Consider the following 13390-nt stretch of genomic DNA (forward strand, 5'->3'; position numbering starts at 1 on the left):
AGGAGCTAGCATCCTCCTAACACCAAAATCAGAACAAAAATTGGGATGAAAAGAAAACAACAGATCAATATTTCCCATGAACATGTATGCAAAAGTCACTATCAAAATTTTAGCAAGTTAAATCCCACAATATATAAAAATGATAATCATCATGCTTAAGTGTGCTTCTTGCTCAGAGTGCAGTTTTGGTTGAAAATTCAGAAACAAAAGTTAACCAAGTCACCACTTTAGTGGGCAAAAAGGGGGAAATATTTAACTTATCCTGCTTCTGCAGACAAGAATAATAGAAGCCCTGTGTTTGGTACTTCCCCAGACTTCCTCTTCATAGACACAGAAAACACATTTGACAAAACTGAATACACATTCATGTCAGAAACTGTTAAGACAGCTAACATCAGACCTAATGGTAAAAGACCGAATATTTTCTCCTTAAGATCAAATCAGGGTCTCTCAACAAGGCACAGTTTTACATTTTGCTTTCACCTCTTTTACTCACTTTTGCACTGGCAGTCTCTACTGGCAGTAAGAGAAGAAAAAGAAATAAAAGGCATAACTACACAGCAAATTAAAGAACCTCTTGAAGGTGAAAGAGGAGAGTGAAAAGGCTGGCTTAAAACTCAACATTCAAAAAATGAAGATCATGGCACCTGGTCCTATCATTTCGTGGCAAATAGATGGGGAAACAATGAAAAAACAATGGAAACAGTGACAGACTTTATTTTCTCAAGCTCCAAAATCACTGTGGATGGTGACTGCAGCAAGGAAATTAAAAGATGCTTGCTCCTTGGAAGAAAAACTATGACAAACCTAGACAGTGTATTAAAAAGCAGAGACAAGAGACATCAGTTTGCTGATAAAGGTCCATACAGTCAAAGCTATGGTTTTTCTAGTAGTCATGTATGGATGTGAGAGTTGGACCATAAAGAAGGATGAGCGCCGAAGAATTGATGCTTTTGAACTGTGGTGTTGGAGAAGACTCTTGAGAGTCCCTTGGACTGCAAGGAGGTCAAACCAGTCAATCCTAAAGGAAATCAGTCCTGAATATTCATTGAAGGGACTGATACTGAAGCTGAAGCTCCAATACTTAGGCCACCTGATGTGAAGAGCTGACTCATTGGGAAAGACCCTGATGCTGGGAAAAATTGAAGGCAGGAGGAGAAGGGGATGACAGAGGATGAGATGGTTGGATGGCATCACCGATTCAATGGACATGAGTTTGAGCAAGCTCTGGGAGATGGTGAAGGAAAGGGAAGCCTGGCATGCTGCCGTCTGTGGGGTTGCAAAGAGTCAGACACGACTGAAAGACTGCACTGAATGGAACATAGCAAATGGTTTAACCTTGCCACAAAGAGGTCTGGTCTTTGCCCTCAACTTCTGAGAGATAAGCTCTCAAAATTTTATGCCTGAGAGAAGGAATATCTTTGCTTTTGGCGGGAGTGTGAGGGGGTGGAGGTCACACTGGATATTCTAAAGACATAATTTTTGGAGTTGCTCACATCAGGAAGACCGACAGAGTGATTCACAATGGGAGGCTTGATCACATCATCTCAGTCATCCTGGAGACTGAGATCAATTACGTGTGCATAACCAATTAATATAGTGTGCATAATCCACACTGCTATGTATAAAATAGAAAACTAAGGAGACTCTGCTATGTAGCACCGGGAACCCAATCTACTCAGTGCTCTGTGATGACCTAAACGGGAAGGAAATTCCAAAAGGAGGAAATAAAAGTATATGTATGGCTGATTCACTTTGCTTCACAGCAGAAACTGACATGGCAGTGCAAAGCAGTTATGCTACAAATAAATAAATATAAATATTTACCAAAAAATGTAAGTGGTCAGTCAGTCATGCCTATCTTATGGAGCACCGTCCTCCAAAAAACCCACAACTAAACACTGAGGCTTGAGTGAGTTTCTCTGGTCACAGCATTCTATTACACATCAATACCAGGAAAGTAACCCATCCTGCCTCTGCAGACGAGAATAATAGAAGCCCTGTGTTTGGTACTTCCCCAGACTTCAACTGTGCACTTTTGGCCCCTAGCTGATTGTAATCTGCATCTTCTCCCTGTGATAAACTGTTCCCATGAGTATAATAGCTGTCAGAGTATGGTGCGTCCTTCTAAGTGAATTATTGAACCTGTGGGTGGATGGGAACCACCCAAATCTGCAGTTCATGTCAGAGGCAAGGGTGATCTCTGCTCTCTAATTTTGTATCTGGTTAAACTTTTGAACATACAGATTAGAAAGGAAGAAAGAAAACTGTCTTTATTCGCAGGTCATATGATAATTCTGTAGAAAATCCTAGGAAATCATCAAACAAAACGCTTCTGAATTGTTTAGTGAGTTCACCAAGATCTCAGAATACACTACTGCATTTCAAGATGTGTTGTCTATGTATATACATAGCTCCGTAAGACAGAATAGGAGGTACAGACAAAGACTCTCAGATGGACAACAGATTGTTTAACAAAGAAAGTGAAAGTCACTCAGTCATGTCTGACTCTGCGATCCTATGGACTGTAGCCAGCCAGGCTCCTGTGTCCGTGGGATTCTCCAGGCCAGAATATTGGAATGGGTAGCCATTTCCTTCTCCACGGGATCTTCCCAACCCAGGGATCAAACCCAGGTCTTCCGCATTGCAGGCAGATTCTTTACTGTCTGAGTCGCCAGGGCCAAGAATACTGGAGTGGGTAGCCTAGCCCTTCTCCAGCGGATCTTCCTGACCCAGGAATTGAAACAGGGTCTCCTGCAATGCAGGCGGATTCTTTACCAGCTGAGCTACCAGGGAAGCTTTTGTTCAACAAAGGTGCCAAGTAATTCAATGGGGGAAAGGATAGTCTTTTGAACAAATGGCACAACAAGTGGATATTCACATGCAAAAGTGAACCTTAGCCCTAACCTCACTCCAGGTATAAAAATTAGCTTAGAAGGAATCATAGACCAAAATGTAAAACTATCAAACTTGTAGAAGAAAACACAGGAGAAAATCTTATGACTTTGGATAAAGGAAAGATTTACATAGGACACAAAGACCACAAACTGTAAAATATTTAAAAGTTGGATTTCATCAAAATTTAAAATGTTTGCTCTTTGAACATCACTGTTAAGAAAGTGACAAGCCAGACCATGAACTGGGAGAGAATATTTGTAGGACACTGCTCTGATAAGTGATTTTGTATCCAGAATGTGTAAGGAACTTTTACAACTTGACAGCAGGACAGAAAGCTCAGTAATAAATGGGTAAATGGGTAAAAATTTTAAAAGGCACTTTACCAAAAAAGGGTGATATGGATGGCAAATAACCAGTGAAAAGATGCTCAATATCATTAGTCATAAGAAAATATTAATTAAAGCCTCAGTGAGATACTTCTCACTGACACACCAAAATGGCTAAAAACAAATAAACGAATCTCAAGCACACTCTGGCAACCATACAGACCAGCTGGAACTTCTGTGCTTTGCTGGTGGGAATGCAAAATAGAAATGGTACAGCCACTCTGAAAAACAGTTCAGCAGTTTCTATAAAGTTAAACACACACTTGCCATATGAGTCAGAACCACCATTTGTGAAAACAAACGTCCCAAGAGCCGTAAGTGAATGCCTATAGCAGACTTAGTATTAATAGCCCCAAACAGGAAATAACCCAAATGTTCACCAACTGGTGAGTGGATGAGCAATGTATGGGAAGTCCAGATAGTGGAATACCTCTCAGAAAAAGAATTGCAGAATATTAATTTTCTTTAAAAAAAGAAAAAAAAACCCCAAAATATTGATACATGTAAGAACATGGAATTTTTTTTCAAATGCATTATGCTGAGTGAAAGAAGTCAGTCTCAAAAGGTTACATTCTACATGAGTATATTTATATGACTTTCTAGAAACAGAGTCACAGAAAATAGACCAAGGTTGCCAGAGCCTGGGAGTCGGGGACGGATTGCCTAAAAAGTACATGAAGAAACTATTTGGGGTTTTGGAACTGTTTTATAGTGAATGCTCTTGTGGTGTTATAACTCTTCAAACTAGATACCTAAAAAACAGTGAGTTTTACTTTATATAATGTATATTTCAATAAACTCGACTTAAAAAATATCACAGACCCCACAGACTGTAAAAAGACATTTGCAGTATGTGTAACCAATAAAGAAATAGTGTCTCAACTCTAGAATATGAAAGAACACCTATGAACTAATAAAAAGTCAAGTCTCTTAATAGAAATAGGTGTAAAAGAATGAACAGAAATTGCCTGATAGGAAGAATAAAAGTTAACAAACATTAAAAAGCAAGCAAACATAAAAAAGCTGCTTAATCTCATTTAGAAATCAAGGAATAGCCAATTAAACCTTCAATTGAATACTATTTCCTATCCATCAGATTGGCTCAAAATGTAAAACTAGGTCATTTTGAAAGCTAGTTAATGAGGAGCAATGGAAATGTCAATCCAATTCTTTCAGGGCTGTAATCTGGTAGAACTACTTTGGAAAACAATTTGGTATTCTCAGTAAAGTTAAATAGTATATACTCTCTGATCCTGAAATTCCACCTCGAAGCATATACCTTTCTGACATTCTGCCATGAGTGTACTTGAAGATACATATAGTAGTAGATAACTAATGAAAACCTACTATACAGCATGGGGGGTGGGGGGAAAGAAGGGTCAAGTTGTTGGTAGGGAATATTTTAAGTTAACCTGAAAATGCATTCCAACATACAGTAGGTGCAGATAAATACTTTTTGATTCCACTTACACAACGTACTTGGAGTAGTCAAATTCATAGAGTTGCAGGGTGCATTGATGGATGCCAGGGGCCAGGACTGGGAGGGATGAGGTGTGGGGAGGAGGAATGGGGATTTACTGTTTGATGGGGACAGAGTTTCAGCTTAGGGAAAGTGAAAATTTTAGGAGATGGATGATGGTGACAGTTATACAACAATGTGAATGTACTTAGTGTCACTGAGCTGTACAGTTACATATGGTTAAAATAGTATATTTTATATTATGTGATTTTTCCACAAAAAAATTAAAAACATTTGTAAAAAAGCAAAAATACAACCCCAAAAGTAGAATAGATACATAAGTTAAATTACAGCCTTATAATAGCTTTATAATGCTATTATTCTTCTGCAATTAAAATGAATGAACTAGAGGCACATGCATTAAACTGAGCAAATGTCAAAAACATTCACTTGCATGAAAAGAAATCACAGAAGCACACACAAAATTTGTGCCGACAAGGTTCAAAAACCTCTCTCTCATAGGCTGTAGATCACCATTATTTTAAAAACATGTAGCTGGACATAAGCTGCCTATATTTACACTCCAGCTGCTCACTTCCTAGCTGTGTAACCTTCAATTCCTTATACCAAAATTCCCTCACTTGCACAGTGAGGGTACTAGAACATATTAGGAGATGCTAACGTGCTAGGGTAGCGTGTGAAAGGATCCACAAATGCAGGCATTTTTATCATTCCCTCACCCACTAGGCAGAACCTCAGTGGTGCCAGGATGGCATCCAGGAAGCCCCACCCCTACCCTGCTGCCATTGAGCACCTGGGGCAGCAGGAAAAGAAGGCACAATGACAATGGCTTTAGTGCAGAAATCTACAGTTGGCGTCATGGAGGAGTGTGAACTCCTAGGTCTCAGGACCTATGGAAAAGGAAGGGGAACTGAGATTTCTGGAGCCCCAGGGACAGTTCAGCCTAAAATACCAGTTGACATTTGTAGCCAAGTCCTTGATGGTTCTGATAAAACAAGAATTAGAATAAAATCAATCAAGTCCACACTTGATACAAGATAAGAACTACATGTAGTCCATTTCCGATTTCTTTTCCCCCCAGGCACAGATTTCCCAGATGGTATTTATTCCAAGCCTTTTGCTTGACCACTTTCTTCCTGTCTCTCAACTGATTGCTTATTGGCAACTTCTTCAAAGAGTGGGACAGGAGGAAAAAGACACAAAGTATGGAGCCCATCAACCCTCACATCTAAGACTTAGCCATTTCTTAAACTCAAGATGTGGTATGGTGAGGCTGAATTTTCGTTATGCCAAAATAATTACTGGAGAAGTGAGACTTCCAGGCAATCACATTGCCTGTTTTACTTGGCTTCTTATCACTAGCTTTTATAGTTTGAATACTGAACTATCAGTTTGTGGGGTATGGTGGTAAAGTGATCTCAGGGTTGACTCCACTTTCCAATGGAAAGCTAATGATGGGTTGAAAAGAATGAAACTTTATAACCAAAGGGAATTGTGATCTCTAATACATTAGGAAAATTCCATATTGTTTTTACTAGTATTTTATCATAACTCATATACAGAAAGTTATTATTAAAATATAATTACTATAATATCTTGTTTATTACTTACCCTCTTATTTCTACTTGCGCTACAGCAGTGATGTTGATTTGCAGGCTCACAAAATTGCTGTCTGGGTTGTCCTTGTTGGAACTAAAACACAGTGACAAAATGATTTAAATATATTTTCTCAGACGTGTTAACTACAATAGGTGATCATAAAAAACCTTTTTTATATCGAAGGAGCACCATGTTTTACCAATACGATCATTCAGAAAACAAAGGCATATCCATTCTACAAAATCATAACCATTTGTAAATGGAAATGCTAAGATCCTCTATGATCAAAAGTAATAACTTTTGAAAGTCATAACTTCCCAAGATGAGACACCTTATCCGAAAACATAACAGATTTCTAGAGAAGCCAACACTTCTTCCTTTCAACGACTAAGCTCAAAAGGCAATGAGCTGAGTTCACTGTCCGGCTTCTACGAGGAACACATTCCTTAACTTCTCTATGGACCAAGTTCATTGCCCATCAAATGGGAAAGGACAGCACAGTCAACTCCTGATTTTCCATGCTAATGAAAGGAGAACTGGCATGAATAATCCAAGAGCAGCAGCATTTCTGTTTGGCTCTGGAATGCATCACACCATACATTGTTTTGGCAGCAAATTTATCTTCCTTATGGTTTATTTTTTGAGTAACATTAAAATAAGTGAACTTTACTGCACGCTCACTGGCTACCTGAGATGAGAGGTGAGGAGTGAATTAGAAGCATGGTCAATGGTGTGAAGAAGCAAGACCCAAGGAAGTTGGGCAGTTAGGAGACAAAATAGATGTTCACCAAGTACATCAAGACACTCAAGATAGAAGATCCATGTTTAATAATAGTTCTTTGAACAGTGGCAAAATTATTTTTAAGTTTTCTGTTTCTTTCTCTCAAGGAAATATAAATAGATATAAAATTTAACTTAAAAATGCATGTATTAAACCACCATTGCTGTAAAGAAAATACGTGGTCTCTTAAAAGGCTGGACCAGTAGGTGGGCTTTTGATGCAGTTGCCATTTGTGTTCATTGTCTTACTGGGCTGTCATTGAAGTCACCCTATTACCCCAAAAGCTCATGCAGCTCCTAGCAAACAGCAAATCGGGATGTGACACTGTTGCTAACAGGTCATGTTTATATTCAGGTCTCATTAAGAAGAGAAAGCCTCCCCTTTTTTCATCATCAAATCTCACACAGATGCAACGAACAAGCTCTCATACTGACGATGGTAATGGGGCATGTCCTGACTAGCTTTTGAAGCTTTCCAAATGTGGGAGCTGGAAAAGATATGATAAAGTCTGCTTTCAAAGCGGGAGACAGGATTGTTCCCACAACGCTTTTGAAAAGTCCTGTTCGATTGTATATGCTGATAAGGCAACTTAAATGGCAAACACACATAAAAGATATAAACAGGCAAATGTCAGGCTCATTTCCTGCAAACGGGTATCACTGCTAAGCTTGTGACGAGGCTAGAGGGACTTGTTCACCAAAGTTTGAACCCCAATTTCCAGGCCACTTTATTTTTGTCACATCTGGGGAGGATCAGCCAACTAAAAAGGTTTTTTGTTTTTTTAAAGGCAGGATTCTGACTTACCACTAAGAAGTCATTAAGTAATTCCACTTGTTACAGATTTTACGGTTCCAAGTGCATTACAGGGAACACTGCTGTTTGGAAGCTTAAGTCTGGCTTGTTCCACATTTTAATACAGACCTTGTTTCTAGTTTCTAGGCCACTACTGCTTTACAACAGTAGAAATTAAAATTATGAAAAAAAAAAGTTTCATTTAAGTTATCCTATAATTCTATTGCATTTTGCTTCCAAGTAGTTTAATGAAAACAATTTTCATGGCAGCATCCTAAAAATATAAATAGATGTCAAGATTAAATTGTCTTGGGACAGGAGTCTAATACAAGGCTTACAGAGGCTGTTTTGAAAAGTTGCAATAGCAATGGTGGAATCAGAGGCTGGACCTGGATGGCTAATTTAAATCATCCTCCACACACATGCCTGCTGGCACCAGTGGTGGTGTCAGCAACCAGCGGAGTCAGCAAATCTCCTGGTAAGAAAGACGCCAGGCTGGATATATAACTTAGAGGCATCTTTCACCTCTTTCCTGGAAGGAACCCTCCCTCACTAACACCACTGCTCCATTCAAACAAACAATTCATCATTGCCCTGGATGTTCAACTATTTATAGTGTCGGTGCTAGTTCTTCTCAAGGAATGATGAATTTCCTCTCCATGACTATAACCTATTGTCAGGAACCAAGGATAAACACGTCTTTCACTTATTACTCTGATGCTATTTTCTTCTTCCTTATTGTTTCCTATTTCTATTTTCTAACATTCCCTCTATGCGTTCTGTGATCTCTAGAATGTCGGCAAAACAATACAGTGTTCATTTCACCATTACCAGGATCAGCTTCAAGGATGATCATAAAGATCTGTTTGCCTGTGGGAATCACAAACTGAGACCTGCTCTAAACAGGGAGGAAGATGTTTACATGTCACCCAGAGCCAGGGCATGGAGAGACCAGTTAATTCAAACATTTGGTGACACAAAATACTTAAAGTTTATTAATTTACACAGCCCTCTTCTCTTTGGGGTTCTATTTGTGGAAAGAGGTATTAAATGTGGGTACCCGTGGTCAATATGGTAAAAAGTTTGAGTTCAGACTTCAGAGCACTTGGTTTAATTTATCTTTGGTTTAAGCTGAATACAAACCATCCATTAAACACTTATTTATGTTGTTGGAGTCTGCTAGCAAAGCATGCAGATAAATGCTCACCACTCACATAGTAGCATATTTAAGTATTAAAAGTATTCTCAAATACTTTTATTTCTATAACATATGTTTTTGGAATTTGATGGCTACTAAAAGCTCTTGCCTCTCTTGTTATTTCTGCATTTTCAGAATAATGTTAAAATAATCATGAGTTTCTATAGCACATAAGGATGGAATATAATCATGGATTGTTCTTTTAGATGAAGAGGGATGTTTAAAATGTGACCATTTCTATTTTCCATCAAATTCAGCACTTCCTCACTGAATTCATCATTAAAAAGTATATTTATTTATTTGGCTACAATGGGTCTTAGGTGCAGCACTCAGAATCTTCAGTTTTAGTTGCAGCATGTGGAATCTAGTCCCCTGACCAGGGACTGAACATGGGCCCCACTGCACTGGGAGTAAGGAACTTTAGCCACTGGACCACCAGGGAAGTCCCTGAATTCATTATTTGAATGGTTATCTATACGACGGTTTGGGGGAAGGCATTAACAGTATTATTCAGTGTTCTTTGTTCCTTGATTGAACTACTAGTTACATCCATTCTATTATTCGAAACTGCAATCAAGAGTAAGAAGCAAATGTCAGGAACTTGCTTTGCATCTTTGTACCAGATTTTAAACTTTTATAAGTTAGGAATCTTTTTCTGGAGTGATACAAAGCTTCATGCTAATGTAGGATCAGTGTCACAGACAATGATGGTGAGAAACATATTATTATCTGGAGTGATGGTGGTCCTTCCTTATGCAGTTCTTTATCTTTTCCTTCCCCCCCATCCCGAAAACTTAGAAATATAAACAGAAGGTTTCCCAAATGAGAATATTTAGAACCACCTGAACCTTTTGAAAAATATACATCTATGTAGATTCAAAGAAGTGATTTTACTCTCACTCCATGGCCTGCAGAATGGATCTCTTCTTCAAAAGCAAACAAACAAACAAAAAAAAGTAAAGAAAGAAAGAACTGGGATAATAGAAACAAAGGAAAATGGCCCATGAACATCTGGGTTCTAATTTTAGAAGACCTGTTAAGGTGAAGGAGCATTCATTTCACCATGGATCTCATTAATACTGAACACTGACAATAATTTATGCATATAAAGGTCTCACCTTCTGATTTGAAGATCGAAGTTAATGCTCATGTTTGTTTTCTCAAGACGTGGAACTGTAAATCGGAGGCCCAGAGAAAACTAAAAAAAAAAATCACAAGACATTAAGTTTATTACATGAAAGGAGCCTTATATACAGCTTAAAAATCTTTTTATGTCATCCCTGCGAATCCCCATCCTAGACTGCTGTTGCTTCTACCCTGGGGTAGCTGAGACTTCAGGGCGCAGGCCATGCAGGGCTGTGCTGCGCTTAGTCGCTGTCATGTCCCACTCATTGTGACCCCCTGGACTGTAGCCCGCCAGGCTCCTCTGTCCATGGGATTCTCCAGGCAAGAATATTGGAGTGGGTTGCCATGCCCTCCTCCAGGGCATCTTCCCAACCCAGGGATCGAACCAAAGTCTCCCACATTGCAGGCAGATTCTTTATCATCTGCGCCACCAGGGAAGTCCAAGAATACGGGAGCAGGTAACCTATCCCTTCTCCAGGGGATCTTCCCCACCCAGGAACTGAACTGGGGTCTCCTGCATTGCAGGCGGATTCTTTACCAGCTGAGCTAACAGGGAAGTCCCTCCAGAGCATGGAAGTGCCTATATGTATACATTGTCCCTTTTTTCATTTAGCCTCTTATCTCTCTTTTCCTGCCACCTTCTTTATGTGCTAAATTAAAACAACCTAAATATATGAGAGGAGATTGATTTAGAATACTGTGGTGATTCTGTTTGATGGAAATTCATGTCATCGTTGAACTTATATCTGTGAAGCCTATGCAATGTAGAAAACACTTCTAATGTAATGATTTTCAATGAAGAAAAAAAGTTACACACTTGTATGTACCATGTGTTTTGCTACAGTTTTAAAAGGCTGCCAGTGGAAAAATTAATGTACAGGAGTGAGGGTGTCTTGTTAGAAAATACCAGGATAACATCTTACAGTTAAGGTTGTAAGTGTATGGATTATATTTTCCACCTTTCTTTTCCAAAGTTTTAAAACTGTCCTTATTATTTTTACAGTTTGAAAACAGATTTTTAAAAACCTGAAGAAAAATGAATCCAATGATACTATAAAAAGGAAGTAAAAAATAAAAGCTAAGACACATATTACTTACTCTCCAATGCACTTCTGGGTGCAAAGTCTAAGTCTGTAAGACTTACATGCAAAGTCTCACATGGTCACAGCAACCACACTACAAAATAGGTACCCTGATTGTTGACATTTTACTGTCCATAGCCATCCGAGGATTCATGAGATTAAGTGTCTTGTTCCAGGTGAAGAGCAAATGAACTCTAGAGTGGGAACTGAAATCGCTACAAGCCAACTACAAGAACCTGAAACTCACAGCCACTACACTGTGAGAATCAAACCAGCAATAAAAACTCATGTTGTTATGATAATAAATCATTTTTATCATAAATCATCATGATTTCATTAGCCCATACTGAATGAGCTGCAAGTCAGGTATGCCCTGGTGTGTTAGTCACTCAGTCGTGTCCAAATCTTTGCAACCCCATGGACCATAGCCCGCCAGGCTCCTCTGTCCATGGGATTCTGAAGGTAAAAATACTGGAGTGGCTTGCCATTCCCTTCTCCAGGGGATCTTCCTGACCCAGGGATCAAGCCTGGGTCTCTTGCCTTGCAGGCAGATTCTTTACCTTCTGAGCCACCAGGGAAGCCCTAACTGCCCTGGTGGATTTAGATCACATCATTGATTGCTCCAAATATTCCTACAATAGGTATTCGCCCACTTCAGTCTGACTTGCCCAAGGGATCACTGCTTGTCACGGAAGAAACTGGGACTTAAACCCAGGTGTGCCTAATTATCAAACCTATGGGTCCTTATGCCCCAACCAGGAGGAATTCCTTTAAAATTCCAGATGTGCAACTTTCTATCAGACCTCTAGGACTTTGCACATGTTCTTCTCTCTTCTTTAGAAACTTTTAAAGTCTTTGCCTGTGGCTTCCTACTTGGAGAACTCCTACTAAAGCTTCAAAGTTCAGGACACGCGATCCCCCTGCAGCACATCCTCCAATCTTCCAGGCCAAGTCAGGCAGAAACATTCTCTTTATTCTTTGTCTCCTTTGTTACTTTCCCAGGACTCAACCTATGGTATTGAAAAATTTTAAGTTTCTTTTTAAAAATTATTTATTTGGTTGCACTGGGTCTTCACTGTGGCATGAGGGATCATTTGTTAAGGCATGCGGACTCTTAGTTGTGGCATGTGGAATCTAGCTCCCTGACCAGGGATCAAATCTGGGTCCCCTGCATTGGGAGCATGGAATCTTAGCCACTGGACCACTAGGGAAGTCCTCCAATTTTAAGTTTCTTATCAAGTGGGGATTATACATTTTTTCTTGATATTATCAGACTCTAGTTTAATACCAGGCATATACAAGGGGTGTAATTAAAAATGGTTGACAGAATGGTGAAAAAGTGTGCTTTTGTTTGCACACTTCCAGTGGTGGGTGCTTACTATATTATGGTGAGGCCTGTTTGATGTTGGTCTTTATATACAACACAAGATGAAGATACAATGAAGATGTTACAATTTCATACTGATAAGAGACACATATCATCTTAACTAGAACCAAAAGTCATATCTCTGGGCATTGATTTCAAAGAGTCTTTGTTGAGCAACTATTTTTTTTTTTTTTTAATTCTACTTGAGAGGTTTTGAGAATTTTTACAAATCTTATTGGTATATAAATATTTTTATATTATTAAAGCTAATATACAAAAATGATCAGCTTACAAATCAGAGGTGAAACTTCTAAATACAACCTTGAATGTTCTGTTAAAAAGTCACTTGAAAACTATTTTCTAAAAAATACTGGGACTGGAATAATTAATCCTAGCGGTTTGTGATGCTTTTTAATATTTAGGACTGCTTTTACATTTGGAATTTTATTAAAACCCATTGAGAGTATTCTTTTAGAAGTACAAGATGAAGAAGTAAATAAATCAAAGTGTTTTATAACAAAAGAGAACGCAATAAAATTTGATGTGTTTAAGGGCATTCAAGGGTGAGATAAGAAAGCTATTAGGTTTCCTCTCCTATAGACCTCAGAGATAAATGAATACAAACAATTTACTTCCTTGACTTCTAAAGATTATTTGCTGGTAAAATGGATTGACGTCTTTTC

At 38.7% G+C, this 13390-nt stretch overlaps 1 protein-coding gene across 2 annotated transcripts in view; it reads right to left on the minus strand.

The window, feature by feature from the left end:
* The window catches only part of ITGA8 (integrin subunit alpha 8), a 184875-nt gene that overhangs the window by 56310 nt on the left and 115175 nt on the right, over nt 1-13390 (minus strand). For both annotated transcript variants that reach the window (XM_043478409.1, XM_043478410.1), the window contains exons 22-23: nt 10253-10332; nt 6376-6456 (exon numbers count right to left, since the gene is read on the minus strand). In XM_043478409.1, the coding sequence (XP_043334344.1) occupies nt 6376-6456; nt 10253-10332 (161 nt within the window). The remainder of the gene's footprint in view (nt 1-6375; nt 6457-10252; nt 10333-13390) is intronic.

Source organism: Cervus canadensis, chromosome 10 (genome assembly GCF_019320065.1).
Source record: "Cervus canadensis isolate Bull #8, Minnesota chromosome 10, ASM1932006v1, whole genome shotgun sequence".
Classification (NCBI taxonomy): domain Eukaryota; kingdom Metazoa; phylum Chordata; class Mammalia; order Artiodactyla; family Cervidae; genus Cervus; species Cervus canadensis.